This window comes from Spermophilus citellus (assembly GCF_964194105.1).
Source record: "Spermophilus citellus genome assembly, chromosome: 5".
NCBI classification, from domain to species: domain Eukaryota; kingdom Metazoa; phylum Chordata; class Mammalia; order Rodentia; family Sciuridae; genus Spermophilus; species Spermophilus citellus.
In genome coordinates, this window is record NC_138186.1 from 123,577,590 (window position 1) to 123,601,053 (window position 23,464).

At 34.6% G+C, this 23,464-nt stretch overlaps 1 protein-coding gene across 1 annotated transcript; it reads right to left on the reverse strand.

The window, feature by feature from the left end:
* Positions 1–3,978: 3,978 nt before the first annotated feature.
* Positions 3,979–22,043, reverse strand: LOC308650298 (amine sulfotransferase-like; the record flags this gene model as incomplete). The annotated part of the gene is made up of 6 exons (XM_081296368.1): positions 3,979–4,100; positions 6,087–6,273; positions 15,536–15,630; positions 16,435–16,561; positions 20,072–20,280; positions 21,902–22,043. The coding sequence occupies 6 exons, from the start codon at positions 22,041–22,043 to the stop codon at positions 3,979–3,981; spliced, it is 882 nt and encodes a 293-aa protein (XP_081152494.1).
* Positions 22,044–23,464: the final 1,421 nt, after the last annotated feature.

Genomic DNA, 23,464 nt, shown 5'->3' on the forward strand with positions numbered 1-23,464 from the left:
TTCTGTATAATGATGAGGGTCTCCTTCCATCTTCCATGCAATTCTCCTTCTCCCTCCTTTTCTCTCCCACCTCTCTTCCTTATCTAGAGGTGATTTTCTTCTCATGCTCTTCCTCCCTACCCCATTTTGAGTCGCTTCCCTTATATCAGAGAAGACATCCGGCATTTGTCTTTTTTGGGATTGGCTAACTTCACTTAGCAAAATCTGCTCTCATGCCATCCATTTTCCTGCAAATGCAATGATCTTATTATTTTTTAATGCTGAGTAATATTCCATTGTGTATAAGTGCCACATTTTTTTAATCCACTCATCCATTGAAGGACATCTAGGTGGGCTCCACAGTCTAGCTATTGTGAATTGTGCTGCTATAAACATTGATGTGGCTGTGTCCCTGTAGTATGCCATTTTTAGGTCTTTTGAGTATAGTCCGAGAAGAGGAATAGCTGGGTCAAATCGTGGTTCCATTCCCAGCTTTCCAAGGAATCTCCATACTGCTTTCCAAATTGGCTTCACCAATTTTCAGTCCCACCAGCAATGTACAAGTGTGCCCTTTTCCCCACATCCTCTCCAGCACTTGTTGTTGTTTGACTTCATAATGGCTGCCATTCTTACTGGAGTGAGATGGTATCTTAGAGTAGTTTCAATTTGCATTTCTCTGATTGCTAGAGATGGTAAGCATTTTTTCATGTATTTGTTGATTGATTGTATATCCTCTTCTGAGAAGCATCTGTTCAGATCCTTGGCCCGAAATAAGCACATCTTAAGTTTCTCATGGTTGTGAATGATAGAAATGAGAGAAATGAGACTAATGTGACTTTCATTCTCAATTATCATATGAGGCCAATACATTATCATTAAATAAGAAATATTTTTGTACATTTTTCTAAGTGTAAAATGTATGCGTAATAAATGTACCATGAATATATAATTAATGGTAAATTTAAATGCCTCTTTTGATCCTATAAAAGACACTATTGCAGTCTTCAACCAAATAGAGTAAATTGTCTTGAAAGGGCAGTGTTCATGAGCACCATTTCCTGGTTGAAGTATATATGGTGTTCTAGTTGCCAGTATTATTATCTGTTGATGGCTCCTGGGAGCAAAGGGACACAAAAATAAAAAAACAAAAAAGGAAAACTTTACCCTCCCCATTCTAGATTCTTCTTTGAGTTTTGTTTCCCCTCCACAATCTTCCTGCCTTTGCTTACTTTTCTGTATCTTCAGCTACGTGTATTTTTGTTATTTGCCTAGAATTTATAGATGTTTGTCAGATGGTCTCAAAGGGGGTTAAGTTGTCATAATGGTATGGGAAATTGAATGGTACGGTTTAGGTTGTAGGACTGTATGAATCTTTGAATAACCACATGGAGCTTTAACCTCCTGTAAGCTGGATTTATTTGAGACAAAACCCTGGTCTCTTAGGTGGGTTTCACTCCTGTATGGTACATTTTTTCCCCACAATTGGCACCTATAATTTTCCCTTGGAACCTTTGTTTTCTTGAATTCCCTACTTTCCCAGAATTCCTGATTTTTCCAGGTTACAGTGATATTGAATTTAAACTTCATCTTCATCTCCATTTATCCAAGATTCGAGAGGTGAGGGATTCCTTACTTTATCCATCAACACCCTTGAAAGGAGAGAAATAGATACACCCTTGACTTCACTTTTTTTAAAATATTTTTTTACTTGTCAATGGACTTTTAATCTTTTAAATTAATTTATATGTGGTGCTGAGAATTGAATCCAGTGCTTCACACATGCTAGGTATGTGCTGTTCCACTGAGATACATACAACCCCAGCCCAGATCATTGACTTTTTAAAGGGTGACCTGAGAGGTTGAGACTTTCCCAGATAAATGTAAACCAGTGTACTTATTTTTATGATATAATAAAATCCATATAAGTGAAAATTCATATCCCTTTTCTAGATCTTTTTAAGGGTCCTGTGTATTTCAGATTCTATAGAGATATTTGACTTAAGAAACACTATCTACCCAATTTCCTAAACAGTTACAGGGAAGATATTCTTTAATCCTTGTAATGACATCCATCCAATTCAGTCTGTAGGGGGCATTCTTGATCCTTCCATTCTCAAGAATAGGAGACTTCTGCCCATTTCAGAGGAGGAAACATTAAAATTAACATTTAAAATCTAATCAGTCCTTATTGTCAGTGGTTTTCTAAGGGCCCAATGCTTTATTCTCTTTCTTTCTTCCTCTGGGAATTTTGTGTCTAGGCACAACATTGAGTATTCCCTAGTTTTTAAACTTTTGCTAATTATGAATTAATGTTTGTCCATCTAGTTACTGCAAGATTTGTTTCTGCTCTTTGAAAATGTTTTCTTATTTATTTTATAAATCTCATAAATGTATGGTAAAAATCAGAAAAATGTACAAATCCTATGTACACTGACACACAAATATTCCCCAAATGAACAGAACTGAGATCAAGGGAAAAAATGATCCTAACAACTCAGAAGTGCTTTCATTTACCTGTTAAGTTACCACATTATTCCTTGAAGGTGAACAACCACCTTCTAAAAACATCATTAGTTGCACCTGATTTTGAATCATATAAGAAAACATGCAATAAGTTTCTGGCTTTTTTCCACTGAATATTATATTTCTAGACTTGTGTATTTTTCAGAGAGTTGTAATTCATGCTTCTTTATAGATAATTTGTTTCATTATGTGAAATGCCACAATTTACTTATTTATTTGGGTGCAAATGGAAATTGGTTTGTGCTATGGTTTGGGTAAGTGTGCTCCAAAAGACCCCTCTGTTGAAAGCTCCATTCCTACCCCCTAGTGCTCTTGGGAAGCAGAGCAACCTGTGGGGTCTAGATGGAGGAGGTTAAGTCATCAGGGCCATTCCTTTGGGGAATATTAGGGCCCTGGACTTTTCTTCTTTCTTTCTTTTTCCTTCCCAGATGCCTTGAAGGGAGCAGCTTTACTCCACTACACACTGCCCATCATGAAATAATGTTTCACTTCAGCCCATAATCCACTGAGTCAAATGACTGTGTCTGAAAACTCTGAAACAATGATCCAAAATGGACTTTTCCTTTCTTATGAATTTATTATCTCAGGCATTTTGTTATAATAACGGAAGGACAAGTAACACAGGTTGTTTCCATTTGATGACTTTGTATGGTGCTACCCTTAAAGGCTTATAAATCTACTAAACTTTTATTAAATATTCAACTGTTACATTTCTGTGATGTAGTTTTACTGAGTGATACATTATGGATAGAACTTTTATTGTGGTGGCAGTGGTGTTTCAGTACTGGGGAATAACCACAGGGGAGTTCTACTACTGAACTATATCCCCAAGCTCCCTTTTCTTTTCTAAAACTTTTGAGACAGGATCTCTGTATGGAGCTGAGGCTGGCTAGAACTTGTTATCCTCTTGCCTCAGCTTCCTGAGTCCTGAGGTTACAGGTGCATGCCATCCTGACTAGCCAGAAAAAAACTAGTGCAAACTGTGATCTGTAAAATTATTAAAAATAAGTACCTGTTTATGTAGGATATCTCCATTTATTCTACATCACATTTGAATATCCACATTGATTTTGAAACCAAAGAATTAAAATTTAAGTACAAGAATAAAATGATTTTTAATTTTTAATTGATCCTGAGTTTAATTGTGAGTAAAGGAAAATGCGCAATACAGAATCGTCTCTGAAGACATTTGCAAGTCATGTTTTATGCTTTCTGTTTTGCCATTTTCATGCAGGATACCAAAGCATCAAAAGCAACTTAATTTCTGATTTGTAATTTTAATTTTAAAGTAAAACTAATCTGTTTTTAATTTTAAAGAATTCATGGCAACTAACCTAAGCATAGTTTATTTATTTTGTTAGTTAAGTTTTATAATTAGTAATTAAATAGGCATTATGTATGTTATTATTATTATGTATGTTAAGGTATAGCCTCTGATTAGAGTTTATATGATTCTTTTATAGTTTGATTAGAATGCTACTCCTCATTTATATCCCAGATGAACTTCAGGGAAATGTCTTTCATTTCCCTTTGGAATATCTGGTCAAATCTTTCATTCTGCTCCACAGTAAAATGATGTTTCCAATCTCCAATGGTATCTAATGGGATAAGAACATGAATGGCACTTTGGTGATAAAGAACACTTCATGTTAAAGACTGCCTCAACCATTTCAACCCATGTGTCCCATTGTCCCAGATGTGGAACACCTGTCAAATTTAAATGGAGCAACCAATATACCTCTTGTGGCAACTTTGTAATAATATGTGAATATTATTGTGTTCACAGAATTTAAAAATTGGATATTAATGTGTTAATCTCTTTTCAACCAAGCTAAATATTTGTTCGTGTCCACGGGATTGGAGACCTCATCTTTTCTTACACAGGAATGATTGAATAAAGAATCTAGGAACACAAAAATGCAGTAAATAGATTTAAAATTCACTTCCCTGTATGTTAGCCTTTCCCACTATGTGATCCTTAAGAGGAAAAAACTATACAGGATATGACTATATTAGAATTTTACAAGTATGTTTTAGTATATATACTCTTGTATATATACCAAGTGAACCTCACACTAAGTGAACCACATTTATCAACTGTATTATAGTTCTTACTAAAACCCTCCAAGAAAAGTATTTCTTTCTTTTTAAATTTGAAAAAAAGAGACTGAAATATTTTCAACTAACAAATTAAAGTCATATAGAGCACCAGAGCTTCCCTTTCTGCATCTTTATTTTATACAAAATTAAACCATCATTATTCCATTCTTTTTTGGGGGAAGGGTGCATTGGAGATTGAACTCATGGGTACTCGACCAGCCCTATTTTGTACTTGATTTAGAGCCAGGGTCTCACTGAGTTGCTTAGCACCTTGTTTTTGCTGAGGCTGGCTTTGAACTTGCATTCTTCCTGCCTCAGCCTTCTGAGCCGCAGGGATTACATTACACCATTCTTAAGTGAAAACTAACTTGGCATTTCCAGCTATCAGGTTCACTTGTGTAGACATTATTATTGGCCTTTGGAGTAGATAACAAGCTCTTAGGGGTATAGAATTACTTTTTATCAGCTGTAGCTGAGGAATGAAAAGGGATAATTGATAATAAATGTCACCAAAAAAAAATAAGAATTTTAAAATATATCAATATCTAGGGCAATGTCCATAAGATGTTTATATAATTGTTCAAAAATTAATATCGATCATCCTATTGGTAAATTATGAGCCAATTATAACATAAAATGTGAATAAAGTAGAAGTGAAGTGTTTAGAATGTTTATACGCTAAATGATTAAATTAGAAATTAACAATTTGAAGCCAGGTGTGGTGGTGTATGCCTGTAATCCCAGCAGCTCAAGAGGCTGAGGCAGGAGGACGTTGAGTTCAAAGCCAGCCTCAGCAATGTGAGTCTCTAAGCAACTCAGTGAGATCCTGTTTCTAAATAAAATACAAAATAGCAGCTGGGAATGTGGCTTAGTGCTTGAGTGCCCCTGAGTTCAATCCCTGGTGGTAGTAGTAGTAGTAGTAGTAGTAGTAATAATAATTTGAATTTAAAGGGTATCAGTTACAAGAGAAATAATATTCATTCTTGACAACTACTTCAGGCATGTAATAAGATCACAGTGAAAATGATTTCAATAACTTTTTGAAGTAACTGATTTCATAGCAGATAGCACTAATAAGATAACACTCTTTGTGATGTTGCAATCTGACACATGGGAACCCAGTAATCCAAAACTCCTCCCAGCAGAGCAAAATACACATTAAGTTTACTTCCTAGATTGTTCTAGAAGAAAAAAGGGAAAACAAGGATTAGTGTTTCTCTCATTTGATATACCTAAACAGGCTCATGTGGCTTAGATATAAGACAATATTAATTAAGCAAGTTAATGTGTCAGATTGTGTACTAAAATACTTAGGTTTCTTGAAAAACTCTTCAGACCTACTCTCAATTAGGCGCTTAATTTCTCTAGGTTCCAAGTGTCACTGTTACTTGGAGAAACATATTGGAAGCACTTATTATTTCTCCTAGGTATCAAGGACTTGAATGACAGCTTACATCTTGCTACTATAAACTACTGAATAGTACCTTTGCACAGAAAATGTCCTTTATCACTTCTCGTTCCAATTTCATATTTTAAAATATCATGATAATTTGCTTGTGGATTAGTCTTCATGTTCTGAAATGTAGCCTGTTTCACAACAGTATCCACAACTTCTTCACTAAGTTCTTTCTCAAGAAATCCATAGATTTTCAGCACTGCACTTCTGAGGTCCTGAAAGAGTCATGAGTATGCATGAGTTACACAACATTTTCCTATTCTAGTAAAATTGATTACTGGAATGCAAAGAAGTGTCATCATATGAACCATGCAGTTTGTTATGAGAAGAGAATGGGGAAACAAACTGACATGATTATCTCAATTGATGCTCAAAAAACATTTAACAAAACCCAACATCTTTGAGCATAGGAAGAAGATTACCTCTACATAGGGAAGAGGGATGGGAAGGAAAGGGAGGGAGAAAGGGAACTGCATGGATGGTGGAAGGAGACCCTCATTGTTATACAAAATACATATAAGAAGATGTGAGAAAGAAAAATAAAAAGAATAGCATTACCCTAGATTAGGTAGAGAGGGGAGGGATTGGGGAGATAGGAAGGATAGTAGAATGAAACAGATATTATTATTACTGTGTGTATATACGCAAATGTATGACCAATGTGATTCTGCAATTTGTATACTCAGAAAAATGAGAAATTATATCCCATCTGATTCAAATGTATAATATGTCAAGGTCATTGTACTGTCATGTGTTAATAATTAAAACAAAAAATGAAAAAAATTAACTGTAAAAAAATACTTATTGATATTTACTCAGACAATAAAATTTTAGCTTTTAAAAAACCCCAACATCTTTGTATGATGAAATGCTCAATAAATCTGCAATGGAATGAAACTACCTCAACATGAAAAAGGTCTTATATGGAATACCTGTAGCTAACAGCAAACTCAACTGAGAGAGGAAGATTTTCATCTGAGATGTGGAGTAAGTCCAATTCAGTTTTTCCACTTCTGTTTATTATGATACTAGAAATACTAGCTGGAGGTACTAAGCAATAAAAAAGAAAAAAGGTATTGAAATAGAAAATAAAGATAATGAAATGATCCCTGTTAGCCCATAAGAGTATCTTATATGTAGAAAACCCCCCCAAAATCACTCACATACACACACCAAAAAGAACATAACAACAAAGAAACTTAATCAAGTTGTAGATTCAAAAATCAAACCAACTTGTAAAAATCAGTTGAATTTCTATACACTAACAATGAGTAAACCTAAAAGGAAATTAAGAAACAATTATACTAATAATCACAAGAAGAAAGACTAAAACTCCAAGGAATGGACAAGGAGGTAAGAGTGTTGCCTATTGAAACCTACAAAACATTACTGAAAAGTAAAAGCAAACAAATAAATGAAACAATATCCTATACTGATGACTGGAATTAAAGAAAGAATACAATGTAAAACAATTCACAGATAGATGTGATGCACTCTATCACAATCCCAATGATATTTTTTGCAAAAAAAGAAAGAAGAACAATCCATCACAATATTCTTATAAAACTCCAAGGCATCCTGAATAGTTCGTCTTGAAAAAGAATACTAGATTCTCCATTTTCACACTTCCATATTTCAAACTTACTACAAAATAATGGTCAGCTAAATAGTCTGATAATGCCATAAATTTGGAAGTATGAATCAATAGAGTTGAATAGAGTTCACAGAAACTAGCTCTCACACATATGGTCAAATGATTTTTGACATGAATGCCAAGAACATTTCATAGTAAAAGGACAGTTTCCTCAACAAAAGGTAATAGGAAAATTGAATGGCTGCATGCAAAAGCTTGAAGTTGATCCTGATCCTATGCCACATATTAAAACTAACTTAAAATTGGGACCATCCACACCAGCCCATGTGGGACCCAGGCTCACAGCAGGCCTGGGTCCACCCCTCCACTGGCAGGGCAGACACCAGCCAAAGCCTAGCCTCTGATGCAGGATCGCCTCTTTCAACCAGCGGTCTACTGGGGGAGGTCAAGCCTAGCATCCCAGATCCACCCACACCAGCCTGTGCGGGACCCAGACTCACAGTAGGCCCAGGTCCACCCCTTCACCTGCAGGCACCTGCTGCAGCCCATCCTCCAGCCCAGGACCATCTCTTCTGTCCATCAGATTATCGCAGGAGCTGAGACCCAGCCCAGACTGCCTACAGAAGCCTGCAATGGACCCAGTAGGCCCAGGTCCACCCTCCACCTGCGGGGCAAACACCCACCAGAGCCTAGCCTCTGGAAGAGGACCGCCTCTTCTGACCAGCAGACTACCTCAGGAGGTCAAGCCCAATGGCCCAGATGCACCCACGCTGACCTACAACCACCACACTCACGGGAGCCCAGCCTCTGGCATAGGACCACCTCTTCCAACCAGCAGACTACTGCAGGAGTCCAAGCCTAGCCCAGATCTGTCCACACAAACTTGCGCAGGATCCATGTCCACAGTAGGTCCAAGTTCACCCCCTCCCCCACATGGGAACCTAAGCCTAACCCACTTCCATCTTGGGACACTGCAGTCATTATGATAGCCTTCCCCATGCAGTAGCCCCTAACATTTTTACAACAGACAGGGCCTACAAGCAGCTGCATCTCAGAGCAGGCATCCCAAAGGGAGTGTGAGGCCCACCCTTTCAGCCCCATCTCTGTAAGACATTGCTTCCATCTTGGGGCACCTTTAATATTATCTCAAGTTACCTCTGCTATAGCTGCCACCAACTTTGGATGCAGTAGCATACATTGAGGGACACCAGCAGGGGTCTGGAAGCCCAACTTCAAGGTGCAGTACAGACAATCTGCACAGGTACTATAAGAATATAGGGAATAAACTCTAATATCTCAAATCCACACTGCAAGAAAAGAAGACATATAGACACCATGAAAAAAGAAGGGAGGAAAGCGCCCCAAACAAACCAGGACACTACAATAAAAGAACCCATGGGCAGGGAGTTGATGAAATGTCAGAGAAGGAGTTCAGAAGGTTCATAATTAAAATGATTTGTGAATTAAATGATGACCTAAATGAGCAAATACAGGCAAAAGTTGATCACTCCAACAATGATGTAAGAGAGAAAATATAGGTAGCAAAAGATTCCTCCAAGAGAGAGACAGAGACTCTGAAAAAAAAGGTCAGAAATCCTTGAAATGAAGGATACAGTAAATCAAATAAAAAAATCAATAGAAAGCATAACCAACAGACTAGATCACTTGGAAAAAAGAATGTCAGATAATGAAGACAAAGTATACAATCTGGAAAATAAAGTTGATTACACAGTGAAGAAAGTTAGAAACCATGAATAGAACATCCAAGAATTATGGGACAGCATCAAAAGACCAAATCTAAGATTTACTGGGATAGAGGAAGGCACAGAGTTTCAAACCAAAGTAATGTACAAACTCTTCAATGAGTTAATATCAGATAATTTCCCAAGCATGAAGAATGAATTGGAAAACCAAATGCAAGAAGGTTACAGGACACCAAATACACAAAATTACAACATATCTACACCAAGGCACATTATAACAAAAATGCCTAGCATACAGAATAAGGATAGAATCTTAAAAGCCACAAGAGTGAGGAATCAGATCACATATAGTGGGAGACCAATTTGTATCTCAGCATATTTTCAACCCAGACCTTCAAAGACATGATATCATGGAACAACATATACCAAGCCCTGAAAGAAAATGGATGCCAACCAAGAATCTTATGTCCAACAACACTAAGCTTTAGATTTGATAATGAAATAAAAACCTTCCATGATAAAAAAAAGTTGAAAGAATTTACAACTAGAAAGCCTGCACTACAGAATATCCTCAGCAACATATTCTAAGAGGAAATGAAAAACAATGATGAAAATCAGCAAAGGAAGGTATTACACTAAAGAAAAATCTAATTAGAGAAGAAACCAAGTCACGTTAAATTGCAAAAATAAACAAAAATGAGTGGGAATACAAATCATGTCTCAATAATAACCCTGAATGTTAATGGCCTAAACTCACCAATCAAAAGACATAAAGTAACAGATTGGATCAAAAAAATAAATAAAAGGCCCAACAATATGCTACCTCTAAGAGACTCATTTCATAGGAAAAGACATCCACAGACTGAAGATGAAGTGTTGGGAAAAATCATACCACTCACATGGACTGTGGAAACAAGCAGGGGTTTCCATCCTCCTTCAAATAGAGTAGACTTCAAACTAAAGTCAATCAAAAAGGATAAAGATGGACACTACATTCTGCTCAAGGGAACCATATGCCAATAAGACTTAACAATTATAAATATATATGCCCCAAACAATGGAGCATCTATGTTCATCGAACTCTTCTCAAATTCATGAGTCAAATAGACCACAACAAAACGATTTTGGGTGACTTTAACACACCTCTTTCATCAATAGATAGATCTTCTGAACAAAAGCTGAACAAAGAAACTATAGAACTCAATAATACACTCAATAACCTAGTCTTAACTGACATATATAGATTATTTCATCCTTCAAAGAGAGAATACACTTTCTTCTCAGCAGCACATGGAACCTTTTCTAAAATAGACCATACAATATGCCACAAAGCAACCCTTAGCAAATATAAAAAAGTAGCGATACTATCCTGCATTCTATCAGGTCATAATGGAATGAAATTAGAAATCAATGATAAAATAAGAAATAAAATCCACTCCCACACCTGGAGACTAAGTAATATTCTACTAAATGAACAATTGGTTACAGAAGACAGTAAGGAGGAGATTAAAAAATTTTTAGAGGTGAATGAGAACACAGATACAACATATTGAAATCTCTGGGACACTATGAAAGCAGTTCTAAGAGGAAAGTTTATTGCATGGAGTTCATTCCTTAAAAGAAGACAAATTCAACAAAGAAAGGACTTAACATTACTCTTAATGCCTTAGAAAAAGTAGAAGAAATCAACACCAAAAGAAGGAGGTCAGGAAATAGTTAAAATCAGAGATGAAATCAACAAAATTGAAACAAAAGAAACAATTGAAAAAATTGACAGAACAAATGTTGGTTTTTTGAAAAAATAAATAAAATTGACAGACCCTTAGCCATGCTGACGAAGAGAAGGAGAAAACTCAAATCACTAACGTGATGAAAAAGGAAATATCACAACAGACATTACAGAAATACAGAAGACAATTAGAAATTATTTTGAAAACTTGTCCTACAATAAAATAGAAAATATTGAAGGCATCGACAAATTCTAGAGTCATATAATTTGTCCAACTTGAATCAGAATATACACTTTCAAGTGACGAAATAGAAGACACCATCAAAAGTCTACCAACCAAGAAAAGCCCAGGACCAGATGGATACACAGCCGAGTTCTAAAAGACCTTTAAAGAAGAACTAATAGCAATATTCTTTAATTTATTTCAGGAAATAGAAAAAGAGGCAGCACTTCCAAACTCATTATATGAGGCCAATATCACCCTGATTCCAAAACCAGGCAAAGACACATAAAAAGAAAGAAAGAAAGAACGAAAGAACAAAAGAAAGAAAGAATGAAACAAAGAAACAAAGAAAGAAAGACAAAACTTTAGACCAAAATCTCTAATGAACATAGATGCAAATATTCTCAATAAAATTCTGGCAAATCGAATACAAAAACAGATCAAAAAGATCACGTACCATGATCTAGTAGGGTTCATCCCAGGGATGCAAGTTTGGTTCAGCATGCAAAAATCAATAAATGTAATTCATCAAATGAATAGACTAAAAGGTAAGAATCATATGATCATCTTAATAGATGCATAAAAAGCATTTGACAAAATACAACACCTCTTAATGTTCAAAACTAGAAAAATAAGGGATAACAGGAACATATCTCAACCACATAAAAGCTATTTGTACTAAGCCATAGGCCAACAAAATTCTAAATGGAGAAAAATTAAAGTCATTCCCTCTGAAAACTGGAACAAGACAGGGATACCCTCTTTCATCACTTTTATTCAACATAGTAGTTGAAACACTGGCCAGAGCAATTAGACAGATGAAAGAAATTAAAGGGATATGTATAGGAAAAGAAGAAATTAAATTAGCACTATTTGCTGATGATATGATTCCATACCTAGAAGACCCTAAAAGTTTAACTGGAAAACTTCTAGAACTAATAAATAAATTAAGCAAAGTAGCAAGATATAAAATCAACACCCATAAATCAAAGCCATTTCTGTATATTAGTGACAAATCCTCTGAGAAGGAAATGAGGAAAACTACCCCATTTACAATAACCTCAAAAAAAAAAGATACTTGGGAACCAATGAAAGAGGTGAAAGATCTATATAATGAAAATTACAGAACCCTAAAAAAAAAGAAGTGAAAGAAGACCTTAGAAGATGGAAAGATCTACCTTGCTCTTAGATACGCAGAATTATTATCATCAAATTAATCATACTATGAAAACCACTATACAGATTTAATGCAATTCCAATCAAATTCCCAATGGCATTCCTCATAGAAATAGAAAAAGCAATCATGAAATTCATCTGGAAAAATAAGAGACCCATAAGCTAAAGCAAACCTTAGAAGGAAGAGTGAAGCAGGTGGCATCAGTATATCAGACCTTAAACTATACTACAGAGCAATAGTAACAAAAATAGCATGCATGGTATTGGCACCAAAACAGACTGGTAGACCAATGGTACAGTATAGAGGACACAGAGACTAACCCAAACAATTACAATTATCTTATGTTAGACAAGGTGCCCAGAACATGCATTGGAGAAAAGATAGCCTCTTTAATAACTGGTGCTGGGAAAACTGGAAATCCATATGCAACAAAATGAAATTAAACCTCTGTCTGTCACCAGGCACAAAACTCAACTCAAAGTGGATCAAGGATCTAGGAATTAAACCAGAGACTCTGTGTCTAATAGAAGAAAAAGTAGGCCCTAATCTTCATCACGTGAGATTAGGCCCCAATTTCCAAATTTTACCCTTCACACATCAGATATAGCACTAATCTCTAGGGTATATAAAGAATTCAAAAATCTAAAAACCAAAAAAACAAATAACCTAATCAACAAATGGGCCAAGGACATGAACAGACACTTGTCAGAAGAAGATATATAATCAATCAACAAATATATGAAAAAATGTTCATCGTCACTAGGAATTAGAGAAATGCAAATCAAAATTACTCTAAGATAGCATCTCACTTCAGTCAGAATTGGCAGCTATTATGAAGACAAACAACAACAAGTGTTGGCAAGGATGTGGGGAAAAGGTATACTCATACAGTGCTGGTGGGACTGCAAATTGGTATATCCAATATGGAAAGCAGTATGGAGATTCCTTGGAAATCTGGGAATGGAACGACCATTTGATCCAGCTATCCCACTATACCTAAAGGACTTAAAAACAGCATATTACAGGGGCACAGACACATCAATATTTATAGCAGCACAATTCACAATAGCTAAACTGTGAAGCCAAACTAGATGCCATTAAGTGGATGAATGGATAAAAAAATGTGGCATATATACACAATGGAATATTACTTAGCAAATAAATACAATAAAATCATGGCATTTGCAGGTAAATGGATGGAGTTAGAGAAGATGATCCCTTTTCTTTTTACATCTTAACTGTGCCTCAAAACTCTGTATTCTCTTCATTCACAATGACACTACTCCAATACAAGCCACCACCGATGTTCAGTGGATTAATATACTGGTCTCTGTCTATTCTGGTTTCCCTATATTCACTATTTTTCCTCTTCAACTCATAAATGTAAATAATATTCAAAAATATTAAATATAATCTATGGCTACCCTTCTTAATAGCTCTTAAGAGTCTCCTTACTACTTTTAACATTAAAGAAATCACTCTCATTAACATAGCCTACAGATGTTATAAAATCTGGCTCCTATAAAACCCCCCTATATTAAACTTTCATCTCTCCCACATTGTTCAAGTTCTTCCCTTCAGTCCTCAAAGGTCTCATGTACTTTTCTTTTTTCTTATCTTATAAGTCTCTCCCATGTTTTTTTTTTTCTTTCACTTAGATCTTATTTATTAGCTTGCATTTCCCATGTTCTTTATTTCAGGAAAGAGAAAAAAAAAGACCATTACTTTTAAGTATATTAGATACCCTCAGTACATATACACATTGACATTTTATTAGACATTTCCTTAATATTTGCAATTATTACTTTTGAAATACATATACTAGCTTGGTGAGCACTTGTTTTCCCTGACAGATTATGAGTTCTGTCTATAAAAGATTCAGTCTTCTATTACTCATGATTCAGTGCAAGGCACAGAGCAATCATTCAGTGATTTTTTTAAAGTAACTAAATAGATGATGTATTAATGAATCAACATACCAACCAGAGTCCACAGAACAATAAGCTTCCCTGTCTTGTGTTTGAATTACACAACGTTTTCAGGCAGTTTAGAATATTTAACCACCATATAAGCATTCTATGACTTCACATGAGAACTAGTTTTTAAGATTCTCTTTACAGGAAGAACATGCCTCACAGGGCTCACCCTCATCTTCAGCAATAATTATCTTCTCTTAGTAGTGACTTCATGCCTCAGTGCCTTAGTGCTCCTTGATGAACTTTATTAAGTATAATTACCATGGAAAACAGTTTGGTGTATCCTCAAGAAAAAAAGAAACTAAACTAAAAACAGAACAACTGCACATTCCTGGGTATATATCAAAAAGAAACAGTGCACCATAAAAGAGACAATTCACATGCCCGTGTTTATTGTACCACTGTTCACAACAGATAAGGATTCAGCCTACATGGTGTTTATCAACAGATGAACAGACGAAGAAATTATCACACGCACACACACACACACACACACACACACACACACACTGGACTATTATTCAGATATAAAAAATGAAATTCTCCAGCAAAATTCATGGAACTGGAAGACATGATGTTACTAAAATAAGCCAGACATAGAAAGACAAATAGCACAAGCAGCACACATGAGAACAACAACAAATATTGACTGAAAGTAGAATCATGAATACTAGGGCCTCTGAAGGGTCCAGGGCGAAGGGGAGTAAAGAGAGTGGAAGAAGGAGAGATTGGATATGATCAGTGCATGTTGTCTGGTCATATAGAAATCAGAAAACAAAATCCATTAATATGTAATTAATATTAATAAAAATGTTTTACAAAGACTGGTATCCTAGATATTTGAGGTTGCCTTTAATGCTACAGTTGTTACATGATAATAATGGTGACTGTTTGAGAACAAACCCTTGAGGAAAACCAGTAATTAATGGATAAGCAGGAAATTAGAACCCCCACTTACCCCCAAAAGCCTACGAAATATGTATTTTCATAAATGACTAGGCGAATGAGTTTTCCTGAAACGAGGAGAAAAAAAAAGTTTACAAAAATGAAATTTTAAAAATATTTCTTATTTTACCTTTTTCATATCTTCATAGCTCATGAACTGAATATTGAAGTCATGTCTGTGTTCATACCAGCTTCTTACGTGATCAAACCAATGACTTCCCATCACTGTACAAAAATTAATTAGTAACAAGGTGAAGATGTCGCACTTATTGAACAGCAAAGTATTCTGTCTTTTCCTCCTTATACTCACAAAAGCAAAAATAAAGGCCCAACCACTGGACATCTATATTACTGTTTTGAAATGATTACTGCTTAGGGGAACAATCATGGTTTTCATAGAGAAGTGACCATGAAAAGCGACCTTATGGATGTAGGAAGGCAGCAATAAAGAAATGAGAAAGCCCCTGGGTCTCAGTTTAAATCACATTTCTGTAAAGCAAGTTCCTCCACTTTCCTATATCCACCAGAAAACACACATGTCCATTTTCTTCTCATTCTCTAAGATCTCTGGTTAGTGAAGCTACCTGTTTACAATGAGACAGAACCTGAATGTAGTCTTTAAATGAGTGAGATCCTGATACTTCTCACTACAAGTCCCTTGCAACAGTCAATCCTCATCAGTAGTGGAGTGATAAACTCCACCATGGCCCTAGAAGGCTTACCACAGGTCCAGGAGAGAGTACACCTGATCACTAGTGATTCTGGAATGTATTATTTTAATTATATTTGTAGCTAGTTTGATAGAATACGTGTAAGCCTCTTATGGACTGGTCAAAATGTTTCCTAAACAACATGCCTTTGCAAATTTGACAAGACCCACATGGTCCTGGCAAGGAAGGAAAAGCCACTGGGTGGCAGACTAAGTTGATGTGTCATAGTAACTACTCAAGAGCATCCATTGTACAATTGCCCTTTTCCATCTCTCTACATATTTTCCCTAAGTTTCTTGATAAATAAACTCATAGTTACCTTGTCCATCTAGAAACATTTCCATAAAATTCTCAAAAGTATCAGAAGGCTTTAATCGAGCCACCCAATTTGAAAAATGAAAAAAGGAAACCAAAACATCTTTAGGATTTCTGTAGATATAAAGAATCTGCAGGGAGAAGTAGAAATAATATTAACAATTCCAGTATATTATTTCAAGTTTTTAACAGTTGCATCATATTTATTAGCTGAATGAATCATAATTATTTTAATCCATTCTACTAGCCATGGAAAATTAGGTGTTCCCCCAATTTTTCTCTATTACAAAAAGTATTGTTAAAATAAATACTTTTATATATAGGAGAGAAACTGTATAAAGAAAATTAATATGAAAAATATCATTAATGAAAAGTTGGGTCAAAAAGTCCTTTCACAGAATATACAATAATTATGGTCAATAATCTTTCAAAACAGGTTTATTTGCATTACTGAGTATTGGACATGTAAGTTAAGATCGCTTGAAAAACCACTTCATAAATAACACATTGAAAAAATTTAAAATTCTGATATGTATCATTACTAGGGGGGAAAACAAAACATATCCATTACCAATTTCAGCAAGAATTGATATACCTGTTTTCTTAAGAAAATATAGCCCCATCCCATAGAACTGTACATCATTGTACTTTTGGCTTTGCAATCCCTTCTTGGATGTACATTCCAGGGAAACTCCTGCCTATGTGCCCAAAGGGCATTCTCAAGAACACTCAGAGCAGCATGTAGTGATATTCAAATGCTGGAATATTCTGATTTTTCTATGAAGAAAAAGAACAGATCTGATAAAACTACTTTCAAAAGTTGTAAAGTTATGCAGCAGTGAAAATGGCATTTCAAATCAAGAACAAACAAGAGCATGTGGCAAAGTCCCAGCGAATTAGAGAATAAGGAATAAAATGAAATTAAGTAAAATTGCAGGCCAAATGATTTAACGGGATGGCCCATAATTTGTTTTCAAAGACCAACAGAAAAGGAACATTTGTACACTGATGATCATAATAGAAAAATTTCAATGGAAAAGTTCCAGTAAATCTGTAAGTATTTTGATTTAGCCACAATCATAGTAGAACACTTACAGAGAATTTTCTTTAACAAAACAAAAAAAGGAAAAATAAATTTGTAAAATTGATTATTAAAATTTCATTTTATTTAGTTTCTAAAATTTGTATAAGTACCCAACACAGAAAATTTATCTCCCTTTCTCATGTATGAAATATATTCCATGTTTTAAAAATGATCATGCAATTGACAATTAACTTTTAAATAAATTCCCAAAATTAGAATATGTAAACACCATCGCCCATGATAGAAAACTATACAAACACTTTCAAACTAAAAAAAATCTCGCAAGAGCTGAAACCAATTAAAAAGGTAAACCTGAAATGACAAAGCATTTAAACATTAACAAAATTACACCCATAGTTACACTAAAAATGGTATTCATTTAAAAATGTTAATATTGACAAAAATAAACACTGGAAATAGATATACTGGACATTTAATTAAAGAAGATAGAAAGATATATACTAAAATGAGGCAATAATTAAAATGAAAGTATACATTAACAAAAAAGAAAACATTGAATTATGCTTAAAAAAAGGAAAAAGCTAGTTCCGCAGAGGGTGAAAACATAGTAAAATAGAAAACTCCTTATATCCTAAAACTCTAAAAATAAGAGAATATGAAATTTTTATCATTGCAGCCTGAATGCAAATAAATGACCACAAAATTGAAGTAAATTGACAAGATCATTAAAATGTTATACTTGGTCTGGGGATGTGGCTCAAGCCATAACACGCTCGCCTGGCATGCACGGGGCGCTGGGTTTGATCCTCAGCACCACATACAAATAAATAAAATAAAAATGTTGTGTCCATCGAAAACTGAAATATAAATATTAAAAAATTCTCTCTCTCTCCTCTCTCTCTTTAAAAGCTTATAAAATGTTATACTTTTTTTCAATGTTAAATATCTATAAGTGGGTAAAAAGCACACTGAGAACAATAAAAGGTACATATAGATGGCATTAAAGTAGACCTGATACATAGAATGAAACTCGAGGAATGTCAGAATATTGCAATGTTTGTTTTCCCAGAACAAATCTCTCTTAAATTAAAACCCACATTTGACAATCATTGTGGAACTAAACTATATTGTAAAAAGTTGATAGAAAAATTTGACTTATCTAGGGCTAGAGCTGTGGCTCAGCATTAGAGCACTCACCTCGCATGTGTGAGGCCCTGAGTTCTATACTCAGCACCACATAAAAATAAATAAGTAAAATAAATTCGTGTCCAACTACGAAAATTTAGCATACCAATATATAGACTTCAAAACAGTAGAGGTACTCAAGTGAATGTTTTAATATATTGTTTTGGGCCAATCAGCAAATTCCTTAGACAAGTATAAGGCAATGTTCATGTCTCATAAGCAGTATCAGATTTAATTTATAATCATAAGAAGGTTAAAAATAGCCAGGCTCCGTGTCCCACGCCAGTAATCCCAGCTACTCTGGAGGGGAAGACATGAGGATCATGAGTTCAGAGCCAGGCTCAGGAAAAGAGAGGTGCTAAATTATTTAGTAAGATCATGTTTCTAAATAAAATACAAAATAGGGCTGGGGATGTGGCCTAGTGGTTGAGTGACACTGAGTTCAATCCCTCCTTACCACCCCACACCTCCCACCCCACCAACAAAAAGGTTAAAAATAATACTGTTAGTTAGAAAAAAGCTAGAGGGCATTTACATAATCTTTGTTGTTAGTGTTGTGTTTTCTTAGTACAGCATCAGAACCAGAAGTCATGAAAGAAGTATTAACAGTTGGGTTACATAAGGTTAAAAGTTTTCAACAATTTATTAAAAAAGTCTTTCCTTTATAAAGGGAAAGATTTTGCCACAAATAAATTTCCCACAGAACAGTAAATAAGACAACCTGGAATAAGAATATTTCAAGACCAATAAAAAATAAAAAGATAATCTTATTAAAATTGAAAGAGTTAAATTCCCTCAAAGAGAGATTACTTTCTTACTTAGCATATTAGGCAAATTTGATAATTCCCATTATTAGTAAGCATGTGAGGACAGAGGCATTCCTACATGGTTATTTGATGAAGTCTGATTCATATATTATAAAAAGCAGGCAGGTAATCCCTGTCAACACTTAAAATATTAGACATTTCAATTTGAAAACTTCACATTAATTGAAACACGGCATGAGAATTAAAGTGCAAGTCTTTATGTGAATGTTTATTACAGCACAATACATCCATTGGCTGCAACTTACCTATTCATCAAATACACATTAATTATTGCAAAGCCATACAATAAATTTCTATGAAACTACAAAAAAGAATGGCATTTATGGCCAATGTGAAAGAATTTTTGTTATATGCTATAGAATTACATTGCAAATTATATCCACAGTTGCTTATTACAGGCATAGTTTTTAGGACTTTCATATACTTTTATTGTGGAAGGCAATGTCCTAAACATACAATGTTTGTAACATTTGGAAAACTGTGGTTTAGTGAGGTTGGGGAATCTACTTAAAGCAGGTTATTTTGTTTGTGCAAAAAAAAAAAAAAAAAAAAAAAAAAAAAAACGATTAAGCTGTATGACATACTTTAGCTTTTTTGTTCTTCAGACCTTTTGGAACTAAATAATATGGGAGGTGGGAAGCGAAGAGGCGAGGGGATGGCATTTTGATAAAGTCCAAATTGTGAATATTGTATTCAAAGAAAGGAGCTCTATCCATTGTGTTGATATCTTCAGTTCTGTTACGATGCCCCTCAAAACAAATCAAGCTTAGTATCTGCTGAGTCCAGATGGTACCTGAAAAAATAAATCATCTTGTTTTCAAACTCGATTAGTCATTAAAAATTAAGTCAACAATAGTGTCATTCACCATAAAATCATTTGAGCTTTCTTTTCTTTTAGACACTCTAAGTATGCTAACAAGTTTGTCCAATTCTCATTTTTTTGTCTCTATGAAACATTAAAGTTAATAAAGATAAAATCATAGACTCTAAATTCCTTTATCACTTGAAGATTTGTGTTTGTTCTGATTCCATGATAGTGATGATTTGGATTAATTCTGCCTCTCCTTCTCTGTTTCCTGCTCCATGTTAGGTCCTTTTTAGTATTTTTAACTTTTTCCTTAACTTATAATAATAATTCTACATTTTGATGGGATAGAGTGTGATATTTCCACACATGCATACACCCTGTACTGATCACATGAGGGAAATTAGCATTTCCTTCTCTGTGTCATTTCTTTCTGTTTGGAGTCTTGGAGCTTATTTCTTCTATATTTTCTTAAAATATGTTATTGGTTACAGAGTCTCTTTTTACTATATTTTGTGGGCATCTCTTTCTCCTTCCTGAGATTCCTTTCTTAGAACTTTACCCTTTAGAATTATAGACAAATTAACAAAATTTTAAGCGATTTCACTTTCTCCCCCTTTTCTATTTACCACTTAGGGTTGTGTAAACTATTTAAGCATCCAAGGATGTCAGGAAATAGCAGAACCTGACATGAGCAAAGATATATATATATATATATATATATATATATATATATATATATATATATATATATATATATAAATGTTTTATATATATATAAAACATTTTTTTTACTTGAATGGCCTAACCATGTATGACCAACTTCTTTGTGGTGTTCTGAAGAAACCACACTATAAATAAGCAAAACATTGTATGTAGAATCTTAATAACTACAGCTTTATCCCTTAGTCTGCCTGGGCAACTGTAAAAACTCAAACCAAGCCAATCATCCTGCCCTGCTGAAGTAGAAGTCACTATTACCTAAGGCTCATTAGTACATGTTTAGCCCAACAGGATTGTGTTTTACCACTTCTTTGTAATGATGGTCTTCACAAATCTCAAAATCATTTTTATTTTATTTTCTAGTAGAACTTACTGGTTGAAACCGTTTTTGAGAATCTTCAGTGGAACTCAGCTGTCATGGAATACTTCTCAAGAAAATGAAACATCTTGGAACATGAATAATTATGGAAGATAAATCTTCCAACTCAGGAAGCATTTACAAATTAGAGAAAAGAGGAGTTTGGACTGTCTCAGGTCTGTCCAACAGACCAAGCCAACAGGTCAGCATTTACACAGTACCTGCTCATGACTCAGCATTTAGTTTATATATATATATATATATATATATATATATTTTTTTTTTTAACAGAATTGACAATGTATCCATTGCAAATGAGCTTTGGTAGTATAGATTTGAGATTCATCTAACTTTTTTCTGATCATTAATGCATATATAAATGTAGGTCAGGCTGCTGTGGATATCTGAAAAATAGCACATTTACACACACACAGACACAGACACACACACACACACACACACACACACACACACACATACCAAACTTAGTTAAAAATCTACTATCATGAGGCCACTCTTTACACTTACCAGATTTTGGATAGGTGATTATGAAGACATCATCATCTCTAATTTCAAAATCATCCGCACTTTCTACTATATGAATTTTAACTAAAGACCTTTCAAAATTGTAGCCTTTAAATTCAAGTAAGTATTCCTCTGTGTTGTCCATATTTTTTCACCTACAAGTGCAAACATAAAATTTCAAGTTATTTTAGAAGTGAATAATAGTTATTGAGTGGTCAATATATGCCTAGCACTATTGCAATGTCTGATGTGTATGAACATACTAATGACACTAACCACAGTACATATATGAATGATTTAAAACGTCACAAAAAGCCAACATTGCTGTATTGCTAGCATCAGTATTTTAAAGATGAGGCAGCAGAAATGCTGAAAAGTGAGACAACTCTTCTTAAAGGTCCATGAAGAGCAGACATCATGATCCTCAACATAGAGAAGAGGAATTAACTCTGAGAAGTCAACCAAATTATTTAAACATGTCCAGCTAGCTGAACTGGAAAGATTGGAGAAGGGATAATTTGGTCAGAGAATTCATACTTTTTATCAAGAAATTCTTAGTGTTTTATATTTTTATTGCTTTATTTTTGATTGTTGTAGAAATAAGACATTCTTCAATCGATATGCTTTTATTTCTATTTTATCTCCTTCTCTGCTTTTATTTCCTTCTCTGAAGGAAACTTCTGAATGAGGGATCTGAGATGGTGTTAAAAGTGAAAAATGAAAATGTTTTGAGAGCCACAGCCAAAGGGGCCCCAGCAAACTTCCAGCTGCCGGCTGATGATTGGCTCACAGCAGCCCCAGCAACATCTAGCTGATTGGCTCCTCTGCGGTGATGTTCATTGGGCTGTTTCCCTGCCCTTCAGACTGCCAGCTGATGATTGGCTCACAGCGGCCCCAGCAACATCTAGCTGATTGGCTCCTCCACGGAGCTGCTCATTGGGGGACTTCTTTGGCTCTTCAACTTTCTTATTAATGGTTTCAATTTTTTAAATTCTTTTTATTCTATTATTATTACTATTATTTTTTAAACTTTAATTGCCATTTGTTTATTATCATTATAATTTTTGGGGGGGTTTCAAATTTTTATTTTTCCGTTTTTTCTTTCTTTTTTTTCACTTTTTTGCTTTTGTTTTTTCATTTATTTTCAATTTTCTTATTCCCCCTTTCTTTAATTCTACCTGCCTACACTCACTCTCTTTAGTGACTTCTTCCCTTCCCTTCTAATACCTCTCCTCCCAAGCATCAAATAAATTTATAAGAGTAAACAGTAACTCAGCAGTCAAACAGAACAAGAAGTATCATGAGCATAAAAAAGCAAGGAAGAAAAGGAGTACAAACAATGAAGCACAGCCTAAATATTCAGGAGGACCTGGAGTCATCAGTAAAATGGCCATATAAATAACTCAAGGAACCCCTTAGACAGAAGGAAAGGAACCTTAAAGATCACATTGAAAATGAATTACATAAACAGATAAAAGAAGAAGTTAAGCATCTTTATCAGGAGATAGAGATTATAAAAAAAATCAAACAATAATTCTAGAAATGAAGGAAACGATAAAGCAAATT